At 37.7% G+C, this 24,216-nt stretch overlaps 1 protein-coding gene across 1 annotated transcript in view; it reads right to left on the bottom strand.

Moving 5' to 3' along the window:
• RSBN1L (round spermatid basic protein 1 like) overlaps positions 1-24,216 on the bottom strand; it is a 96,979-nt gene that overhangs the window by 4,538 nt on the left and 68,225 nt on the right. Inside the window, exons 4-7 of the mRNA XM_519169.9 lie at positions 12,787-12,924; positions 9,660-9,802; positions 5,138-5,305; positions 25-133 (exon numbers count right to left, since the gene is read on the bottom strand). Of these exons, the coding sequence (XP_519169.2) occupies positions 25-133; positions 5,138-5,305; positions 9,660-9,802; positions 12,787-12,924 (558 nt within the window). The remainder of the gene's footprint in view (positions 1-24; positions 134-5,137; positions 5,306-9,659; positions 9,803-12,786; positions 12,925-24,216) is intronic.

Genomic DNA, 24,216 nt, shown 5'->3' with positions numbered 1-24,216 from the left:
AGACAGTAAGTGTATTAAAAATACCTGGGACAGTGGAGGTTCATGTAAATCTAACTGCATTCGTTGAACTACTTCTAAGAAATCTTCAGCATGAAAACAAATTACATCTTTGGTTATACGGGGTTGATCAGGCCTAAAAAAGAAAACGAGATAACAAGAATCTGCCATAAATGCTTCACTCTTTTGAGTCCTTATTAAACTCAAAGCAAAAATAGTTTATGGTCAATACCATAGTACTGTCTTACAAATAAAGTTAAACTGTTAATTGGAAAGCCATTTCACATATTTAAAGAAAGGGCCAACACCATGACTTTTAACCTAGACACAGATTAAAAACTGACTTCGTTTTTATATAAATATTTGTCACAAGAGTTTGGAAAATTGAAATGATCTGAATTGGTAAATTATACAAACCAAGAAAATTAAGTGTTCTATTTGAAGAATAAGATCAATGCTTCATAAATTTAAGTGCTAAAGTTGAAAACACTACATAAAAATTAGAAGTAAATATGAGGAAAAGGGAGTATTTTATTTCCATAGAAGATACATATAACTATACTGATGCATAAAACTCTTAAATAACTTTATAAATTAAGGGACTTCATTAGAAAAGTACTAATACAATAAACTTGGTATTTGCTGAGGTTACTCATGCCTTTAAATATAATTCTAAAAAACTCTCAAATTCTTCAATTAATTAGGAATATATAAATACATTTTTAAAGAGATGCTAAAAAATGGATTTTGGAATAAAATTCCAAACAACATAAAGAAAATCATATGAAGGCAAATCATAACTAAATTTCTAAAAACCAGTGATAAAAGAGAAAATCTGAGAATCATGTAATACATTATATACAGAGAAAGAAGGATAAGACTGACCATAGACTTATCAAAGACAATGCAAGCCTGAAGAGAATGGACTACTTTAAAAGTATTAGAAGAAAAAGTCAATCTAGAATTCTATATCCACCAAAAAATATCCTCCAAAAAATGTGAAATAAAAACATATTCAAATAAACAAAAGCTGAATCTGTCACCGAGAAAACAGCATAACAAAGACTGCTAAAGGAATTTCTTCAGGCTGAAGGAAAATGATACTTAAATGAAAATGTAGATCTATGAAAAGGAATGTACAGCACACCTAATGATAAATATGAAAGAGGTTTTATTCTCTTTAAATTTAAAGAAATATCTTTAGAAATGATTCTTTAAAGCAAAATAACATACATCATGGGGTTTATGGCATATGTAAAGTAAAATACATGACAATTAGCACAAAGGCCAGAAATGTGAGGGGGGAGGGAATAAATGGAAGTATACTATTGAAAGGTTCTTACACATTACATAAAGAAGTCTCATATTATTTGAAGGTAGATTGTGGTAAGTTGACAATACTGAAATAAAAAAAACCCCACAGAGCTACAAGCTACTAACCAAATCATGGAGGTAAAATGGAATGCTTAAAAATGACGAGAAAAGGGGAAACAAAAGAATAAAGAATAAAGAAGCAAACTGGAAAAAGCAAAATGGTAAATTTAAAACCAAATTTACTAATATTTCTATTAAATATAAATAATCTAAATACTCCAATTAAAAGACAGAGATTGTCACTGGGTTAAAAAAAAGGTAAGACCCAACTATATGATATCTATCTACATGTAACAATAATATAGACATACAGATAAGTTAAAAGGAAGAATGGGAAAAGATAGAGCATGTAAATACAAATAAGAAGAAGGCTGAATTGGCTATATTAACAAAGTTTCAGGACAAGGAATATTACCAAGGATAAAAAGGGCACTTTATAATGAAAAAAGGGGCCAATTCATCAATAACAACAATTCTAAATGTGTACTTGCCTAAGAACACAGCTTCAAACTATATGGAACAACCTTCAAAACACTACGCTAAGTGAAAGAAGCTAATCACAAAAGACCACGTTATGTGATTCCATTTATATTAGATGTTAAGAATAGACATATACCTACAGACAGAAAGTAAATTAGTGCTTGCCTAGGGCTGGCAGGATGGAAGATGGAGGATTGGGGAGGTGATGTCTAAAAGGTGTAGTTCCTTTCTGAGGTGATGAAAATGTTCTATCGTTTTGGTGGTGGTTGCATAACTCTGTGAATATACTAAAAACTATTCAACTGTACACTTTAAATGGGTGAACTGTATGATACGTGATCATAGCTTGATAAAGCTGTCACAAAAGAATAGAGCAAAACCTAGAAAAACTGACAGGAAAAACAGGCAAATCCAATATTAAAGTTGCAAATTAACAAGCAGACAAAAATAAGTGAGAATATAAAAAAAGTGAACCACATTCACTATCAACAAAGTTGACTTAATTGCTCTTAATTTATAGAGCACTATATCCCTAACAACAGCAAAATACACTTTTTTTTTTGAGACGGAGTCTCACGTCAATCGCCCAGGCTGGAGTGCAGTGGTGCCATCTAAGCTCACTGCAACCTTCACCTCCTAGGTTCAAGCGATTCTTGTGCCTCAGCCTACCGAGGAGCTGGGATTACAGGTGTGTGCCACCACGCCCAGCTAATTTTTGTATTTTTAGTACATATGGGGTTTCACCATGTTGCCCAGGCTGGTCTGGAACTCCTGACCTCAGGTGATCCGCCCGCCTTGGCCTCCCAAAATGCTGAGATTACAGTTGTGAGCCACCGCGCCTAGCCAAAATACACATTTTTTAAAGTGGACATATAAAAATTCATCAAGATGGTCCATAAAACAAACCCCAAGAAATTTAGAAGCACTAAAATCATACAGAATATGTTCTCTGACCACAAGAAATTAAATTAGAAATGAAAAACACCAAAACAAAAATCTGGAAAAAAATCCTCAAATATTGGAAACTAAACAACACTTCTTGATAACCCATGGGTTAAAAAAGAAATCAAACAGGAATTAGAGATATCCTGAACTGAAATGAAAATGCAATAGAAAAATTTGTGAAACACAGCACGATCTCGGCTCACTGCAACCTCCACCTCCCAGGTTCAAGCAATTCTTGTGCCTCAGCCTCCCAAATAGCTGGCGTTATAGGCATGCATGCCCAGCTAATTTTTGTATTTTTAGGAGAGGCAAGGTTTCACCATGTTGGCCAGGCTGGTCTTGAACTCCTAACTTCAAGTGATCTACCCACCTCGGCCTCCAAAAGTGCTGGGATTACTAGCACGAGCCACCGCACCTGGCCTGTTTCTCCTTCTTTTTAAAAAATTAAACTGCTCTAATAAGGCCAGGTGCAGTGTTTCGCACCTGTAATCCTAGCACTTTGAGATCCCAGCCTGGGCAACAGAGCAAGACCGTGTCTCTACAAAAAATTTTAAAATAGGCCAACTCTGGACATACTGCCTATGAGTTAGTCCTGCTCTGCAAGGAACAGTAATACAAATAAACAGAATGTAAAAATAAATAAATATTCACTGGATGTGGTGGTGTGTGGCTGTAGTCCTAGCTACTCAGGAGGCTGAGGCAGGAGGCTTGCTTGAAGATGGGTGGTCAAGGCTGCTGTGAGCCATGACAGCACCACTGAACTATAGCCTGGGCAACAGAGTGAGGCCCTATCTCTTAAAGAAAAAAAAATTTTTTAATGGCTCTAATAAGCAAAATAGCATATTCCAACTCACATTTCATACCCAAACAATACTCAATTTTGGAAAACAAAAATCTAAGCAAGCAAAATTATCTTTTTTTTTTTTTTTTTTTTTTTTTTGGTGGTGGGATCGTGCAGTGGCACGATCTTGGCTCACTGCAACCTCTGCCTCCTGGGTTCAAGCACTTCTCCTGCCTCAGCCTCCTGAGTAGCTGGGATTACAGGCACATGCCACCACGCCCAGCTAATTTTTGTGTATGTGTGTATTTTTAGTAGAGATGGGGTTTTACCATGTTGGTCAGGCTGGTGTTGAACTCCTGACCTCATGATCTGCCCACCTCAGCCTCCGGAAGTGCTGGGATTACAGTTGTGAGCCACCGCACCTGGCCCCAGCTAATTTTTGTATTTTTAATAGAGATGAGGTTTCACCATGTTGTCCAGGCTGGTCTCGAACTCCTGACCTCAGGTGATCCCACCCACCTCGGCCTCCCAAAGTGCTGGAATTACAGGCGTGAGCCATCACACCTGGCCGCAAAATTACAATAACTTTGCTTTATATGTTTTATCAATTTAATAAATGGAAAGGTATTTAATGTATGCGATGACACCTCAAGTATATTAAAAAGAATAATCTATTTTTTAATCTGTCAAAATATTCAAAGTGAAACTTGTAAGCAAAGCTGGAAAAAAAAGAATACAGAAAAGCAAATACATAATAAAGAGAAACCAAACCTCAGAAAGGGTACAGCAAAGCAGGAGGAAGAGAAAACAGAAGAGTATGGAATCAGATTGAAATCAGTCTCAGCTCTACCATTTATTAACTATATGACTGTAAAAAAAATTATTTGACAGCCCTGAGCCTCAGTTTCCTTATGTGATAAATACGGAGCAAAAAGCAGTTGAGAAAAATTAAATGACATTTGTAAACAGGCATACAGTATGCACCAGGTAAGCCTTAGCTTTCCTTTTAATTTTTTTTACATCTAGTCACTTAGAACATGAAATTAATTATTTCAGTTAACCCAAATGATGAAACCTAGATTCTAGCCATTTATTTGTTTTTGTTTTTGTTCGAGATGGAGTCTTGCTCTGTCACCCAGGCTGGAGTGCAGTGGCGCGATCTCGGCTCACTGCACCCTCAGCCTCCCGGGTTCAAGCAATTCTCCTGCCTCAGGCTCCTGAATAGCTAGGACTACAGGCGTGCGCCACCACGCCCGGCTAACTTTTGTATTTTTAGTACAGACGGGGTTTCACCATATTGGCTAGGTTGGTCTTGATCTCCTGACCTTGTGATCCACCCACCTCGGCCTCCCAAAGTGCTGGGATTACAGGTGTGAGCCACCCCACCCAGCCAGATTCTAGCAATTTAAAATCTTTAGTACAATTATACAATTAAGATATCCAAATACGGGTAAAAAATGAAACTTTTTTCCCACAGTAAGGAGGAATTACTAAGATTTTCCAAGAAAAATTGTAGAAGCCAAGAAATTCTTTCATTAAAATAGCAGTAGTTATATATACCACTCTCCACAGTGCACAGCCTTCAGCACTCCAACAGCAGCTGTAGTCTGTCGTTCAAAACCTTGTCCTATATGATCTGCATGAGCTCTTGTCCTGTCTTCAAAGAGCATCTCACGGGGCTCACTTGTTCGAGGTAGGTACTGAAGATTTTTTATTTCATTGGTAGTTCTGTTTTTTTAAAAAAGAAAATTACATTTATATAGTGACACTTAATTGCTATCATTCAATAATCACATAATTCAGACAAAAATATATGAAATTTGCTCTCAAATCAAATTCTATCTTTAAAATGAACACGAACAAACAAAAACACAAATACGATACCCTCATTTTTCTAATATACCTTCACAACAGGAACAGTTGTAAGGAAACACATGGATAAAAAATTAAATTACAAATGGTGTTGTTTACCCAAGTTTCCCTATACACAGAATCTTTACCTGGGGTTTGGGTACCATGCCCCCACTCAGATCTCTTGGGTAACACAAGATAGATATATATCTGAAACAAATGGGTAACTTTTAAAAATGCATTAATTCAATATTGATAGGACACATACTATGTGCTAGGTACTATCTAAGAACTGGGGCCAGTGAATGAGACAATAGCAAATAAGACAGAAGAGGACCCCACTCTTGCGGGAGTTTATAGTCTGTCTAGTGAGGGAAGAATCAAAAAATAGATTTAGCAGTAAACACCCAGCAATAAGTGCTTCCACAAAACATGCATGCTTTATTGGAGGTAGAAAGGAAAACCTTAGCTCTGTCTTGGAAGACAGCTATTTCCCACTGGCCCTCTCCTCCACCACTTTCCTTCTAGAATGCATATACACGCAGAAGTTGCTGCCTACTTAGCCTCACTCATTGCAGAAACCTCTCCAGTTTTGCTGTAGGCAAGGAAAAGGGTAAGAATTTCTTTGGCAGAGAGTCATCATTTTATCTTCCTCTACGGTTTTTGTTTCTTCCAGATGCAACTCTGTATTACCCCCATAATTGTCTCCTCTCATCCTTGTCTATCTTCCCAGGGATCACTCTTCCTTACTGGTTCTCTACTTTCCCACCCTTAATCTCTATTATTTAACTACTCTTTGTGCACCCCCGCATTACAGTCTTATTACACATATACATAATAATTTTTTTTTGGTTCTTTGTGAATAATGTTCTACATGTGTCAGAATGCCAGATGGTGTTGCTTCCTCTGGAAACCTAACAGGTTCTCAAACCCACAAATTTAGCTGCATAAATACCACATTCTAATGAATTAAGACTGTACAGCACTTGACACAATGCCTGACACTGTTTTTGTCAGACTATTATTATCGTATATACCGTGGGTTGTATACCCTGAAGTGAATGGAAGTTCCTCAAGGTAGTGGTGAACCCCCTTAAAGTACATCTAAAAGTTTGTATTTATCTGCATTGTTCTGAGAAGAGACTTTCAGATTCTCAAAATGATCCATACATTCTAAAAAAAAAAAAAAAAAAAGAAAAAGAAAAAAAAATTAAGAATCACTGAGGAGGCCGGGCACAGTGGCTCACGCTTGTAATCCTAGCACTTTGGGAGGCCAAGGCAGGTGGATCACCTGAGGTCAGGAGTTTGAGACCAGCCTGGCCAAAACGGCGAAATCCCGTCTCTCTTAAAAATACAAAAATGAGCTGGGAATGGTGGTTCATGCCTTTAATCCCAGCTACTGAGGAGGCTGAGGCAGGAGAATCACTTGAACCCAGGAGGCAGAGGTTGCAGTGAGCCGAGATTGTGCCACTGCACTCCAGCCTGGGTGACAGAGCTAGACTCTATCTCAAAAAAAAAAAAAAGAATCGCTGAGGAACACATCAATTTTACCATTTACTACTAACTTACAAATTAACCTGTAAAATTTTATTCATCCAATATTAAGCACCAGACACTGTGTTTAGGTGCTAGAGAAACATTAGTAACAAACCCAACAAAGTCCCTGCCATCATGCAACCCAGAGTTTACTCAATGACTTTTTCCCCGTTTTCTTTTTAACTTAATAATCACTGTAACCGGTAAACTTAATAATCACTGTAACTGGTAAAACCGTCTTTAGGTAATCTAAAAAGCTATAATCAGGACGGGCACAGTGGCTCACGCCTATGCACTTTGGGTGGCCGAGGCAGGAGGATCACGACATCAAGAGATCAAGACCATCCTGGCCAACATGGTGAAACACCATCTCTACTGAAAATATAAAAATTAGCCGGGTGTGGTGGCGTGCGCCTGTAGTCCCAGCTACTCGGGAGGCTGAGGCAGGAGAATCGCTTGAACCCGGGAGGTGGAGGTTGCAGTGAGCCGAGATTGCACCACTGCACTCCAGCCTGGCGACAGGGCAAGACTCAGTCTCAAAAACAAACAAACAAAACAAAACAAAAGGCTATAATCTCTCCTAGCATCATCTCCATCCATTCCAATCCACGTTAACCTAATGTACATTTTCTCCACACTTTTCTCTGTGCTCACATAAGTACACAATCACACATAGTAGGGTTTTGTTATTTCTTTGGATAAAAACAAAATCATATTAGATACATTACTCTACATTTGGCTGTTTTCAAATGTCATGAATATCCATCCAGATCAAGACATTTTTTAAAACTTTAACTATTTCACCATTTTTTTTTTAAGAGATAGGGTCTGGTTCTGTCACCCAGGCTGGAGTGCAGTGATGTACTCATAGCTTACTGCAGCCTCAAACTCCTGGGCTCAAGCAGTCCTTGACTCAGCCTTCCGAGTAGCTAGGGCTACAGGCATGTACCACCACATTGGCTAAATTTTTAAATTTATTTTGTAGAGGCGGCATCTCACTATGTTGCTCAGGCTGGTCCTGAACTCTTGGGATTCAAGTTATCCTCCCACCTCGGCCACCCAAAGTGCTAGGATTACATGAAAGAGCCACTGCACCTGGCGTATTTCACTATACTCTTTTTTTTGAAACAGAGTCTCGCTCTATCGGCCAGGCTGGAGTGCAGTGAAGCGATCTGGGTTCACTGCAACCTCTATCTCCCAGGCTCAAGCAATTCTCCTGCCTCAGCCTCCTGAATAGCTGGGATTACAGTCATGTCCCACCACGCTGGGCTAATTTGTTCTATTTTTAGTAGAGACGGGGTTTCCTCATGTTGGCCAGGCTGATCTTCAAACTCCTGACTTCAGGTAATCCACCCGCCTCAGCCTCCCAAAGTGCTGGGATTACAGGCGTGAGTCACTGCACCCGGCCTAACTATATTCTTCAATAAGAATGTATGAAATCTATTCAACCATTCCCCTACTGACAGGCATTCAGACCATTTTAAAATGTTTTTCTTACCACAAATTTATTTACCTTTCGTGTTTTTATTCCTTGGGATTCCCAAAAGTAGGAGTGCTAGATCAAAGAGTTTTATGTTAAATTTTATGATCTATTGCCAGATTACTTTCACAAAATTACAGCAGCTCATCCTCCAGTCAACAGTATATAAAAAATTGTTTCTTCACATACCTACCAGCCTATAATATTAATGCTATATTCATAATTTTTGCCAATATAATGAATAAAAATATCTCATAGTTCTTTTAAAATAAACTTAACTACCTGAGGTTATTTTTCTACTGGGTTGTTTACACTTGAGAATGCTCTTTGTACATTAACTTTGGTGTGTCATGAGTTCCAAATGTTTTAGTCCAGTCTATCATAATTTTGAACCTCATTGTTGACGTCGCTTCCCCCCCAAATACTATTGCCACTGCATTGTTTGGTCTTGCTTAGGAAGGTCTCCTCCAGGCTTAAACAATTTTACTCTAATATTTTAACTGTTTTATCTGTGATGCTTAATTCTCTAATTTACTTCTTGTATGAGGTTGGGGCTCTGCCTTTGTTTTTATGAGAGCCAAATATGCCAGCATTATTCATTAAATACATCTTCCTCTTCCCACCTATCTCATATATTAAGTTCCCAATATACTTAGATCTATTTCTGGACTCTTATTCCAATGATCTATTTGAACTTTATAGTAATTTTTAATATCCTGTATCATAAGCTGCCTCTCACTAATCTTCTCTTTCACTGAAAAGTTTACTTCCTTATGAATTTTAAAATAATTTTATCCAGGACTGGAAGTGTTAGTCCAATTGAAATGCAGAAAATTGTAAAGAACTATCATTTTTATCCAATCCAGAACACAGCAGGGCTTTCCATTTGTTCTGATCTTACTTTATATCCTCCACAAAACATTTTAGTCTTCTTAGTATAGGTTCTGAATATTACATTTATTCTAAAATAGTTTATATCTTATGACATTTTTTCCATCCATCATTACAATTTCTTGTCATTTGCCTACATTTCTCATGCCTTATTTACATTTTAGGTTTTATAACAAATTGTATTAGCATGTATCGCTATTTTTAAATTTATATTCCAATTATGCTCTAAACTTTGCATTCCTCCTTCCTCCAATTTTCAACTAACATACACACCCCAACATACAAACACTCATCCCCTCCAATAAAAATGTGTATACAACATACCTTTTCCTTTTGAAAGGTGACTTTGGCATATCAGCCACAGGGATCATTTGTTCTCCTGGACGAACCCACATGATGGGACCATCATCACTATCTTTTCGACTCTGTAATTTTAGACTAGATAGCGTCCCCCATGGCAGTGTACACTGGAGATAAATAATTATGCAGATTGCAATTATTTTGAAAATGTATCTTCAAGTGTATGTTAATAATATTGTTCCCCTGACAAACACACTTGCATGCACAGCTTTATACTTAAGCATCTGAAATACATAATATTGAATATATCCCTATATATTGATATATTTTGCTTCAAAAAATTGTTTCAAACACACCAAGAAAATAATTATGCTTGGATGGTTCTGTCCCCCTACCCTGCTAGAGGTATGATTCACTATATTCATCATTTGTTATTCTTCCTTCTACCATATAGATCATAAGATGTTAACGGACTAAATAAGCAAGTGCTCTCATAAGAATCTATAAAAATGAACAATTAAATTTGAGTTTAAAAACTGGATACCTCTTTGATTAATGATAACTAAAAACAAAACAAAACAAAACAAAATCAAAACATATTTCTGTTCAGCAGTTTCTTGAAGAGGTTGTTGGCTTAAACCAGAGACTAAAGTATTTTAAAATGAAAGAACAAGGCTGGGCGCGCAGTGGCTCACGCCTGTAATCCGAGCACTTTGGGAGGCCGAGGCGGGCGGATCACGAGGTCAAGATATCAAGATATCGAGACCATCCTGGCCAGCACGGTGAAACCCCGTCTCTACAAAATACAAAAATTAGCTGGGCATGGTGGCGCGCACCTGTAGTCCCAGCTACTCAGGAGGTTGAGGCAGGAGAATCGCTTGAACCTCGGAGGCGGAGGTTGCAGTGAGCCGAAATCACGCCACTGCACTCCAGCCTGGTGACAGAACGAGACTCCAAAGAACGAAAGGAGAGGGAGGGGGGAGGGAGAAGGGGGGAGAGAGAAGGGGGGAGGGGGCAGAGGAAGGGAAGGGGGAGGGAGAAGGGGGAGGGGGGAGAGGAGGGGAAGGGGGAGGGAAAAGGGGGGGAGGGGAGGCGAGGCGAGAGACAGAGGAGAAGGGGAAGAGAAAAGAGAAGACGGTGGCCGGGCACGGTGGCTCAGGCCTGTAATCCCAACACTTTAGGAGGCTGAGGCAGGCAGATCACCTGAGCTCAGGAGTTTGAGACCAGACTGGGCAACATGGAGAAACCTCGTCTCTACTAAAGATACAAAAAATTAGCCTAGCATGGTAGTGTGTGTCTGCAATCCCAGCTACTCGAAAGGCTGAGGCATGAGAATTGCTTGAACCTGAGAGGCAGAGGTTGCAGTGAGTCGAGATCGCACCACTGCCCTCCAGCCTGGATGACACAGCGAGACTCCATCTGAAACCAAAAACAAACAAACAAAAAAAGACAGAGAGAGGGAAGAAGGAAACTGAGGGCCACTGTCCATGGAATGTTGAAAACAAAATTAAAAAAAAAAAAATTTCTCCACACACCCCCTTTTCAAAAAGGCTTGTCAAATTTCTTTAGAAACAATGCATTTAGGTTGGGTGTGGGTGGCTCACGTCTGTAATCACAGCACTTTGGGAGGCTGAAGCAGAGGACTGCTTGAGCCCACGACTTCAAAGCTAGCCTGGGCAACATAGCAGGACCCTATCGAAAGAAAGGAAGGGAAAGGGAAAGGGAAGGGGAAGGGGAAGGGAAGGAGAAAGGGAAGGGGAAGGGGAAGGAAAGGAAAGGAGAAATAATGCATTTAGTTCATGTGCTTTGAAAATTAAACTTGAAGCAACCATTTAAATAATATTTGGTAATTTTTAAATATAATTCAATAATAAATGCAACCTAATTCCATGATGTAACTACTAGAGAGAAGTAGAAAAGGAACAAAAAGTTTAAAAGGAAAAGAGAAAAAGGAATGGAACAAGGTTAAAGAGAAAGGGAAGAAAAAGATATATGTACATATAGGGTAAAAACACCAAGCAAATAGAAGTAATAAAAGAAGAGATGTCCTATAAATTATGTGGTATCAGAAATCTTGTCACATTCCACAGCTTACCTGGACCCTGAATTTCAGTGTAGGTTTGCAGCATTGACCTTTGAGTTACTGATTAAATAATTAACCTAACCACACAGCTCAGAGATTCCTCTCTCAGTGGGATAGCCCCAGCACCTCACAATAAGAAATACTTTTTGAAAATCAGAGGCTTTAAAAAAAAAAAAAAGGAATCTGGCTACAAACTATTTAAAGGGGCCTGTGGTGGTGGGCACAGTGGCTCACACCTGTAATCCCAGCACTTTGGAAGGCCAAGACAGGAGGATCACTTGAGTCCAAGAGTTCAAGACCAGCCTGAGCAACACGGTGAAACCCCATTTCCACAAAAAATACAAAAGTTAGCTGGGCATGGTGGCATGTGCCTGTAATCCGAGGTACTTGGGAGGCTGACGTGGGAGGATCATCCAAGCCCACGGGGGTCAGGGCTCCACATTACACCACTACACTCCAGCCTGGGCAGGGAGTGAGGCTGTCTCAAAAAAATAAATTAAATAGAGGGGCCTTTGGCTACATTGTCTAAACATGTTATTTTATGGATGATGAAACTGAAGCCCAGAAAGTCTAAAGGGCTTGCCCAACCCAGATAAGTACAGCCATGGCTAAAATATGGGTGTGTAATTTCCCAGGCGAGTTTTCCTGGAATTTAGTTTAGGAATGCTAAACTGCCATTCCTTTGTCTTAAACATTTGTAGTAGAATCCTTCCTGTACTTCTTAAATCCTTTAGTACTTAGTTTACAAAGAGCTGATAAATACATGGAACCTAATTTCCTAAAGTGTTAAGAGGTGTTATTTCATGGCCCACCACTTAGCTTTGCCATTACAATTAGAACCTGAGATGTTGCATGTACACACTACACAAGAATTATGTCAGTTTCCCATCTCTTGCTCTCCTTCCCTCCAGTTCAAATAAAACCAAAACGTTTCTATTTCTGAAACAGCCATTCATTTATATTGCATGTAGCATGAAAGAAACAACCACAATTTAGATTACTCATATTGGTTTTTCTTGCCTTTTTTAAAAAAAAAAAACTCTAATCCCATGACAGATTATCTCTTACTTTTAAAAATGGTGACTCTTCCAACATGTCAAGGAACTCAGGGAAATAATCTCCTACTTCTTCATCAACTGCTCCCACCAAGCTTATTTGTCTCATAGGGCCAGCTCTGTAAGTACCATGAGAATACGTTCTTTTTACCTGAAGAAACATGGATTTAATTAAAAGTTAAATACGTTCTTTTTACCTGAAGAATATGGATTTAATTAAAAGTTACACATAAGATAATCCTTGCTTTCATTTTGTAACAATAAATTATTATCTCAGAATATTATATCATAATGAGGCAAGCAAAACAAAACTTTACTAACAGTAACAGATAAGGCATTTTAAAAATAAAACTTGCACTAAATCAAGCTATTTTACTTTCTCTAACTATTCCTACACACTGCTTATGAAAACAGAGTTAAGACAAATAAGCATTAATTCTAGACAACTAACATCTCCTTAGAACAGAGGAATGCATTATCTGAGTATTCAAAAGTTGGTGTACCTGCATTTTTCTAAAGTGAAATGAAGTTCATATCTTTTCATCAACATTTTCAAAATTAGACCCTCCGACAACATTTAACCATCAACAGTGGCTTATAGGACTAAAAGGCCACCAGGGATGCTCTTCTTTTTTGATCTTACCATATTAACTAGAAACCAGTTTATATACCTATTATTAACTCTCATGAGAAACTACTATAAATTAAGAATCACAGCCGGGCGCAGTGGCTCACACCTGTAATCCCAGCACTTTGGGAGCCCAAGGCAGGCGGATCATGAGGTCAGGAGATCGAGACCATCCTGGCCAACATGGTGAAACCCCGTCTCTACTAATAATACAAAAAAATTAGCCAAGTGTGGTGGCGGGCGCGCGCCTGTAGTCCCAGCTACTTGGGAGGCTGAGGCAGGAGAATGGCGTGAACCTGGGTGGCGGAGCTTGCAATGAGCCGAGATTGTGCCACTGCACTCCAGCCTGGGCGACAGAGCGAGACTATGTCTCAAAAAAAAAAAAAAAAAAAAGAAAGAAAGAAAGAAATTAAGAATCAGGAATCCTAAAATCCAAATCTGCCTTTGCTATCTACCAGTTACATGACCTTCAGAAATCATTTGCGTTCCTTGAGCTGTGGTTTCCTTAACTGGAATGTTTTACAGCAGATTGCTGAAGAAAATTTGATAATGATATAAACTCACCTGCCATAATGCTAGCAAATGGGTGGCATTCAAAGAGCCAAAACAAAGCCATGTGCACCTCAAGATTGATTGGTAACTACATTTCTTGCCAGCATATTTAAATCCTGACAAAGAAACCTATGTGTTTTCATATACTAACACTAGTAAACAAGCTGAGTCTGTCTTCAAGCGAAACAACTCGTTTTGATAACCAAATTATAAGCAAAATTGTAATTGTCTCTTTCTCTGGATTAGCCTTTGTGGACAACAAATTTAGGAGACCAATTTGTCCCAGTTTGCCCAGGACTATCAGTCTTAAAACTGAAAGTCTTGTATTTCAGGCAAACATGGATGGTCAACTTTTATCACATCACAGACACAGATTATAAAAGATAGTCACATCAAAAGTTGAATCCTTACAATCATAGCTGGTAAGAGTATCACGACGTAACAAAGTAAACCCCAACCCACATGTTTTCATAACAAAATCATTTAAGAAAGAGAATCTCATTTGTTATTATAATCAGCAAAGCAGTTTAATAATGACATTAATTCTTTAATAAATTCACCAGATTTCTAAGCTTAAATTTTCCTAAACTGTTACAAATTGACTTCTCAGAACCACAAACCATTCCTACAAGTTAGAAAATTAAGGGCCTGTAAGCCCAGCACTTTGAGAAGTGGGAGGATATCTCCAGCCTGGCAGGTCCAGGCTGCAGTGAGCTGTCATCACGCCACTGCACTCCAGCCTGGGCAACAGAGCGAGATCCTGTCTCAAAAAAACAAACAAAAATAAGAACAGCTGGGGCTTATGCCCCCATTGTATGCTCATTGTCTCATCTTTTTCCTGTCGCCTAAAAATTCCTATCATCTCCAATATCAAGAGAGCTAACAGTTAAAGCCTAACTCTACAACAGTCTTCAGGCTCTAGATGCATTAATAGCAGCACAGTAAGAAATTCAGTCTATGCACCTCTGTAATGCAGTCTATCAAAGAAGCTAAGGGTATCAATCTCAACTCTAGCACATTTACCAGAATAGAACACATCAAGTCTGTTAAGTGATTCTGAGATTCTGAGTTTTGTGTCTGCAAATGACCATAAGGGGTTTTGAGAGACGATAACCATTTAGAAAGTGAAATCAAACAACTGATATTGTAAAACACAAATTTTCCAAGTGCTTTGAAATATATCTAAAAAGTCAAATTAGAGTTAGGGGTGGTGACACGAAACTGTAATCCCAGCTACCCAGAAGGCAGAGGCAAGAGGATCACTTGAGCCCAGGAGTTCAAGATCTGCCTGAGCAACACAGCGAGACCAAAAAAAAAAAAAGTCAAATTATATATATTTCCACCTCACACAAATAAGTACATTTTCTGTGCATAAATTTCCTTATCTTGTTTAAATTAGATACCTAAAACATTTAGTTCTAACAAAGCCATAATCAAGTCCTTGCCACTGAGTTGGTTCATTCTATGACATCACAGTACCAACAATGATCACCTAAATAATTTGGGCAGTTTATCTTGTGGGGAGGGGATGACTGTTAGGAAAGAATTTTCATTAAGTGAATTCTTCTAAAATACGAAGCACAACTAAACTTTCAATTTATCTAGTAGTTTTAAAAAGTCATATTATACATGAAATAAAACCAAAAAACTATAACATTATTAAACTATAGAGAGTAGGAGATAATACAATAATCAGAAAACCAGAACCGACTGTTAACACAGTCCTTGTAGAGTAAAATTTATGTATTTAAATGTGAGTAAAAACACGTATCATTGAGTAACAGGAAAAAATTGGGTAAAACTTGGGTGGTATTATTACAGACACATCATATGTTGTGTCATGACTCAAGAACTTTATTTACTAACTTTGCTTTGACCAGATGTTGCTATTTCAGGTTAGAATAATTATTTCATTGACTGAAGAAGTATTACTGACCTAGCCATCTCATTTCTTTCAAATTATACATTTACATTAATTTCCAAGTTTACAAATAATGCTTTTTATTTCAAAATAAAACAAAACACATCTAAATTAGTATAGACCTAAACATTAAAATGTTTAACATAATAGACTGAATAAATCAAAAACCGATTTTTCCCCCTATTCTCTGTCTAGTTTGGGCACTACCTAAGAAGAGGCTTTATCTTTTGTTGATTATTTTTAAGTATGGTCCTATTAAAATTCATAACTATTTCAAAGGATTTTTTAGAGACCCTGAATTTTTAAAGTAAAGTAATACAGACTCTACTCCGATTGTATTGCTAAATATCTTAATTGAATTTTTAGTTAGTTCTTCCCACCTCATGCCAAAATACATGTAAAACATATAGATGATATGTAAAATTCACTTTCACACATAACTTATTATAACAAAAGTATAAGTCTCTCCCTTGTAACCAGAATGTACAGGTAGATACCATTTGCCCACTAATAAAACCAAAAATAAATCCTATTAGGAAATTGGCCTTTATAAAAACTGCTTAGCTCTCACATGTTTAAAACAAAACGGCAATGATCTTCCAAAACCTTTATTCTCCAACAGTAAAGATAAAATGATGATCACCCACCTGAATAAACATATTTAAACTTAGACCAAATTTTAAAAATTAAATTGAAGTCATCAAAATCTTAATCTGTAAAAGTATTAAATTTTAAAATATTGTAATATAACCTTTAACTATATATCATTTCATACAAATTTCTAGTTTAATAACACAATATTTCAAATCCATCAGTTGTAACCATTAACTTAAATGTTATAAACATGGCAAGTTACACACAACAATGTTTCCAATTTAAAAAGTATATACTGCTTGATAAAATACATGATGGTACTTAAGTTGTTAAAATAAAATGTAAGAATAAAATCCACACGCTTTTCACAAAAATGTAAATACTTCTTGATTTTGGTGACACCTCTTTTGTTGCAAAACTATATACCAAATATGCAGAATTCACCTATTACAAAAAAATCAAGCCTCATTTCTCTAAAAATCACCTATCCAGACTATGCCAGACTGCGAAGAACTCAAGGGCGGTGAGGTGGAAGAGGTAACAGAGAAGGATTAAAAGAATCTCTAAATAATCAAAGTAAATCTTACAAAGACCATGGCTCATAAAAGTTCTTCTTCTTACATATCAGTTCCTATATTAGGCACAATTATAACTACTCTCTAAAATCATAAAGGACAAGAAACCACATATTTAGAAGGGGAAGGAAGGGAAAAGGGTAAGCACAGCTGCAGCTGCCCTAAGGCATCAGTATTGTATCATAATGACAAACCAATACTGAAAATAAAGTGACATTATGTTGCATATGTTCAGCAATGAAGATATTTTTATAAAATCTTAATACTTAAAACTACGTTTCCATTAACTAAAAAAATAGCCTATCTGGAAAACCTCACATCCTGATGACGCTCAATGTGAGCTTACTATATTTGCTTTTATTCACTCCAGTAAACATTAATCAAACCAGTTCTCTGGTGTAGTTAAAAAAATTAACCTGAAAAAAAGTCAAAACATGTCACTGCTTTAAAATATACGCCAGGCGTCACGCCTGTAATCCCAGCATTTTGGGAGGCCAAGGCGGGAGGATCATTTGAGATCAGGAGTTTGACACCAGCCTGGCCAACATGACAAAACCCCGTCTCTACTAAAAATACAAAAATTAGCCAGGCATGGTGGCAGGTGCCTGTAATCCCAGCTACTCAGGAGGCTGAGTGAGGCACGAGAATGCTTGAACCCAGGAGGCGGAGGTTGCAGCCAGCGAGATCGCACCACTGCACTCCAGCCTGGGTGATAAAAGTGAAACTCAGTCTCAAAAAATAAGTTAACTAAATAAAAAATAATAATAGAATATATTTGCTTTCTAAAAAAAGAAATGCACTGAATTACAAAGATTATACATATAGTTCCTCTTGATTTAGGTATATAGATGTGTCAGAACACAATAAAAGACAGGCATGATAATTATGTATTTGTGGAAAAGCTTATATTTAAATAGTGGCCTTCAGAAGAAATATAACATATTTAATCTAAATCTCCTCCCCCTCCCCACAAAACCCCATGACCATCATGGCCACATTTTCACTTTTCCCCTTGTATATTCTCTATAAATATTATGAAGGGAAAAAAGAAAGCAGAAGTAGGAGACCTATTGTACCCATTGCCAGTAAGTGTCAATACCAAAATCTGAGAAGCTTTGGTTAACATAAAATGAAATAATTGTTTAAACTAATATTCGACTTATATAATGTAATCTTTAAAAAAACACTTTAGGATTCTGAGGTGGGCTTGCTACAAAGGGAAAAAAGTAGCCTATTCTTAACAGGAAATATGTTGCCAAAAACAAATCTATAAGATTTTTTACTTATTGCTGTTTTCTCTTATGTAATTATGAAAACTGCTGCAAGGGGGAAAAGGCAAATATAGTAATAACAAGTAATTTTTTTAAAAACCCCAAAGAACGACTCACTTGAAACAACCTGCTGTTTCCCAAAACATGTTCCCTGAAGAGAGAGCTCTACAGTCCACTAAGTTTGGAAAACCCTTCTTGTTTAGGAGGCTCACCACGCACACTGGCTATTAAAGTTTCTGAGGAGTCTCACTGCAAACAAATATTACTTATTTGGTCCAGCATTACACTATTTTGGACTTCAAAACCTGTTTTTTTTGTACTTGTTTTAGTATACCTATCAACATTCCAAGATATTAAAAGTTCCTCAGAATACCTTCATAGTGATCCACCATAAATATGGAGATACAGATATTTTTAGCTTGTATCAGCACCAATGTGAAGAAAATACAAAAACAGGATCATTATTAGAGCCAAAGAATTGAGGGGGTGGGAGCAGAAGCTGTTGATTCAATTCTGCTGAGGTTTTTTTTAGCGGGTGGGGAGGAGAGTCCCTTATTTTTAAAAACAAGGCCTGCTCAGGACATTCTGAGGCAATCTAAACATGTCATAAATGACTGTGCCACAAGGGGGAGCCATTATCCATCACATCTGGCAGATGGTTTCTAATCAAAATAGGCAATATTTAACCAACATTTTATTTCAAAAATACCCATATAACGGCAACTAAAATAAGAACGAAAGTATTATCCATTTTAAAATTAGTAAAATAAAGGGGGAAAGCTTTTTGATTATTATTAGAGCATCTGGTCCCTGACACGATATTTTGTATAGATCAGTTCATAAGTATTTGGGGAGGATGGGGCAGGCACAATTGGTCAAAATGAAAATTTAGTACAAAGGCAAGCAATGTTTCAAAGATGAAACATCAAATTGCTTTTAGTAGCCTAACACAGTGAATGGCCCCAGCACAAATTCAACAAATGCTAGTGTTCTGCCCCAACTCTATAGTGAAGCAGGTCTAACAGTCAGATCAGATTTAATAAGTTTCGTTATTAAAATAATAGACTTTTAATCATCAGTTAACACTTTGACATAAGTTACCTGAGAAATAACTTAGAACCAGAATACAATAAAAATAAGATTTAGAGTTTGGAAGTGGAGGAAGGGTGGTTAGAAAACAACTATTCCAGTTTTCACATTCTCACAGCTCTTAGTACAGGGTTCCAGAGTATGTACACTGATTAAACATAGTGACAAGACAGAAATCTAATTTATTTCTTGACAGAGAAAATTCCTATTTTATTTGCCTTTTTCTATCCCTACGGTAGAACACAGGAGCACAATAAATGTCTGAGTGAATATTTGAATGAAATACAGATGCTAGAAAACCTAAAACGAACATGGTCAATTGCAAATGGCCCCAAATTCTTCCCAGGCCTGTATGCTCACTCCTGTGCAATGTGATTTTGCCACTCCTGTCATCAAGAAGTGGAGTCTATTAATGCGCACGCACAAAAAAAGAAAGAATGAATAAGGCCTACGATTTCACTACACAACAGGGTGACTATAGTCAGTAATAATTGCACATTTTAACTAAAAGAGTGTTGTTAACTGGATTGTTTGTAACTCAAAGGATAAATGCTTGTGGAGATGGACACCTCATTCTCCATGATGCACTTATTTCATATTGCATGCTTGTATCAAGACATCTTATGTACCCCATAAATATATACATCTACTATGTACCCACAGATATTAAAAATTTAAAGGATTTTTTAAATAGGCCGAGCACTTTGGGAGGCCAAGGTGGCACATGCCTAATCCCAGCTATTTGGGTGACTGAGGCACAAGAATCACTTGAACCTGGGAAGTTGCAGTGAGCCAAGATCGCGCCACTGCACTCCATCCTGGACAATGACCTGTTAAAATATATGTAATGCACAACTTCTACCATCATATAAGAAAATACAAAACACATATAACATTACTATATATACTCTTTTATCGATTAAAAATGGTGCTACTTAATTACCTAGAGGATAGCATTATCATGAATTTCTTTCTTTTTTTTTGAGATGGAGTCTCACTCTGTCGTCCAGGCTGGAGTACAGTGAGACTCTGTCACAAGAAAAAAAATTAAAGTAAAATGAATAAATAACCTAAAAGAAGTGGAGTCTATTTTTCCACACGAATCTGGGTTTCACCATGTGACTTCCCTTTGTCAATGGGACATTAGCAAACACAACACAAGCAGAAACTTGTACACTGGGGCTTACCCTCTTTCTACTCAATGGAACCCTGTAACACCACCATGCAAATGAGCCCAGGCTAACCTGTTGGATGATGAGAAAAATGTGGCCATCAACCCAGCTAACATACATCAACCACCAACCATATAAGTGAGGTGTCCCAAGACCCAACTGGTCTGCCAATCATCAGACATAAGAATGAAGCCATATAGCCCCAGCTAAGTTAGCAGAGACCACAAGAACTGTCCAGCAAGCCCAAAGAACTGTGATAAATGAAACCTTTTTTCAAGTCACTAAGTTTTGAGGCTTTTGTTTATATATTTAATACAGCAAAAGCTAACAGATATGGACAGGTTACAAACTTTGGGAAAAGTCCATGCATATGTTTCTATCCTCAAACAGACTTTCATGATACAGTTTCCTAATATATCACTAACCTCAGGGCCACAGCATTAGAGAAATGACATGACCTGTTAAAATATATATAATACCACATGGTCTTCAAACCTTTCAGGCAACCTGCAAGGATACAGATGAAGATGGAAAACAGAATTATACAAGTAAAAAGAATTCCAAAACCAAAGACGAAAGAACAGGGATGTTTTAATCCTTTGTCAGTGTTGTGTATATGTGTTTAATAAAGTTGAACAGATGTAAAAATGAGTATTTGTGAAAGCTACAAGATACTATTACAGAGATAAACACTATCACTACAAAAATCATAGAAACAGCTACATAATTTGTCATCTTTTAGTTTCTACAGAATTTAAAGCAAATTATTTTGGTTGCCCTGATTGTAATTTAAGAACAATAACAAAAACAGAAAACTAGGCTCATGAGGATACAAACTCATCATGAACTTGATTTGGGTTCCACAGCTATTGGTGGTCAGTACCATCAGGTTGCAACCTAGGGACTGCCATTCACATCACTGAATGGCTGCAGTGCACAGCTTCTATCATTATATAAGAAAATACAAAACACATATAGCATTACTATATATACTCTTTTATCGATTAAAAATGGTGCTACTTAATTACCTAGAGGATGGCATTACCATGAATTTCTTCCTTTTTTTTTTGAGACGGAGTCTCACTCTGTCGTCCAGGCTGGAGTACAGTGGCGCAATCTCGGCTCACTGCACCCTCTGCCTCCTGGATTCAAGCGATTCTCCTGCCTCAGCCTCCCGAGTAGCTGGGACTACAGGCGCCCACCACCATGCCCAGCTAATTTTTGTATTTTTTTTATTAGAAACGGAGTTTCACCATATTGGCCAGGCTGGTCTGGAACTCCTGACCTTGTGATCCGCCCAGCTCAGCCTCCCAAAGTGCTGGGATTACAGGCATGAGCCACCACACCCAGCTATAATGTATTTATATACATGTATAATGTCTTTAATGCTGCTAAATGTATTTTCCAAACTATATTATATTCTAAAAAATAAAGGTCAGGCCGGGGTGGCTCACGCCTGTAAACCCAACACTCTGGGAGGCCGAGGCAGGTAGATCACCTGAAGTCAGGAGTTCAAGACCAGCCTGGGCAACATGGTGAAACCCCATCTCTACTGAAAACACAAAAAATTAGCCAGGTGTGGTGGTACGCGTCTGCAGTCCCAGCTACTCAGGAAGTTGAGGCAGGAGAACCGCTTGAACCCGGGAGACAGAGGTTTCAGTGAACTGAGATCATGCCACTACACTCCAGCCTGGATGACAGAGCTAGACTCTGTCTCAAAAAAAAAATAAAAAAATAAAAGTCAGATTTGCACCATTTTTCTCTATCATCTTCACTCTACTCTGTCTTCCCACATTTTTCTAGATCTTTTGAATACTGCTTTTGGACTAGTTTTAACTAGATCAAAGATTTTTCAGAATATAAAAGGTAGAAAAGGGAATTGAAGGATAGTTACTGAATTACAAAGACGTCAAGTACAAAACTTTTCTCTACAGTTCTGCTTTCCTCTGCTCTGTAGAAAGCATTATCATCTCATAACAAGAGCAGGTTCTACTGAACTGAACCTAGTGAACTTAGTCAAGATGGTCCCCAACTCAGAAGGTTCAACTCATAATTTTTTGACTTTATTACGGGTTTATCAGGTTGAAACTTCATAGTTAGGTCAAGCAGCATCAGGACTTAAGATGGTTCAGCTTAGTTACAATTTTTTTTTTTCAGTGGGCTTATCAGAAGTTGTTTGTTTTTTGTTTTTGTTTTGTTTTTGAGACAAGTCTCACTCTGTCACCCAAGCTAGAGTGCAATGGCGCGATCTCGGTTCACTGCAACCTCCGCCTCCAGGGCTCAAGTGATTCTTCCTGCCTCAGCCTCCCGAGAAGCTGGGATTACAGGTGCCCACCACCACGCCCAGCTAATTTTTGTATTTTTAGTAGAGACGGAATTTCACCATGTTAGCCAGGCTGGTCTCTTAACTCCTGACCTCAGGTGATCCGACTGCCTCGGCCTCCCACAGTGCTGAGATTACAGGCGTGAGCCACCACGCCCAGCTGCTTATCAGAGTTTTAAATGCATTTTCAACTTAAAAATATTTTTGACTTACAGGTTTATTAGGATGCAGCCCTAGCGTAAGTTGAGGAGCAGCTGAAGTTACTGAGGAATCATCATGACCAAATCAACAAGTTTGATTCCTGAGCAAACACTTTAACATTAATTCGGCTTTATTATCCACAATTTGTTTTTGCTGTGGTTTATATTAAGTAAAACTACATTCCAATATTGGTACCTCTGCTCTTCCTTCCCCTAGAACACCGACTCACATTAGCTCAATTAATGTCGTCTCAACCAATTCTTTTGGTGAAAGCAATTTCACACAGCAGTATGTAGGCTGATCCACTTGACACCACCAAAATATACAGTTTCACTGTATTTTGTGAATATATATAGTGAACAGATATTCACTATATTCTAATAACAAGCATTCATTAATGGAAAACTAGTTTTTTCTAAATTTCATAAAACCTAATTACTAAACTTTTGTTTTTGTTTTTTGGGGTTTTCTTTGAGACAGGATCTCACTCTGCTGCCCAGGCTGGAGTGCAGTGCTGTGATTTTCTTCATTTTCAAAGAGACATGGGCCTTGCTATGTTGCTCAGGCTGGGCTCAAACTCCTGGGTCCTAGTGATCCTCTCGCCTCAGCCTCCTGAATAGTGCCATGGCTAATTACTAAACTTCTGACATTCCAAATAACTAGCATATGCATGACAGTACCACAGATAAGGGAAAGGGGGATGTTGGAAGATAAATGGAGTACAAAATACAGTTTCAGTTTCTCAGAATGAATGTTAATGTCATATTCTAAGAAGTGCTGAAAACTTCCATGTTCTCAAAAAGGGTGATTAACAACATGAGGTCTTGAATATACAGGAATAAATCTTAAAAATCTGCAAGACCTCTATGCTGAAAACCAAAAAATATTACTGACAGAAAATAAAAAGACAAATGAAGGGGAATACCATGATCACAGATCGGAAGACTCAATGTTGTAAAGGCATCGATTCTACCCTAACTTATCTATAGCCTCAATGTAATACTAAGCAATATTCTAGCAGATAACTCCTTGAAACTTGAAAAGCTGATTCGAAAGTTTATGTGGAAATGTAAAGAGCCAAGGAAATCTTGAAGAACAAAGCTGGCAAACCGATTCT

The sequence above is a fragment of the Pan troglodytes genome, chromosome 6, assembly GCF_028858775.2.
Source record: "Pan troglodytes isolate AG18354 chromosome 6, NHGRI_mPanTro3-v2.0_pri, whole genome shotgun sequence".
In the NCBI taxonomy this organism is placed as follows: domain Eukaryota; kingdom Metazoa; phylum Chordata; class Mammalia; order Primates; family Hominidae; genus Pan; species Pan troglodytes.
Note: the sequence above shows the minus strand (reverse complement) of the source record. Positions and strands in the feature narration are given on the sequence as shown.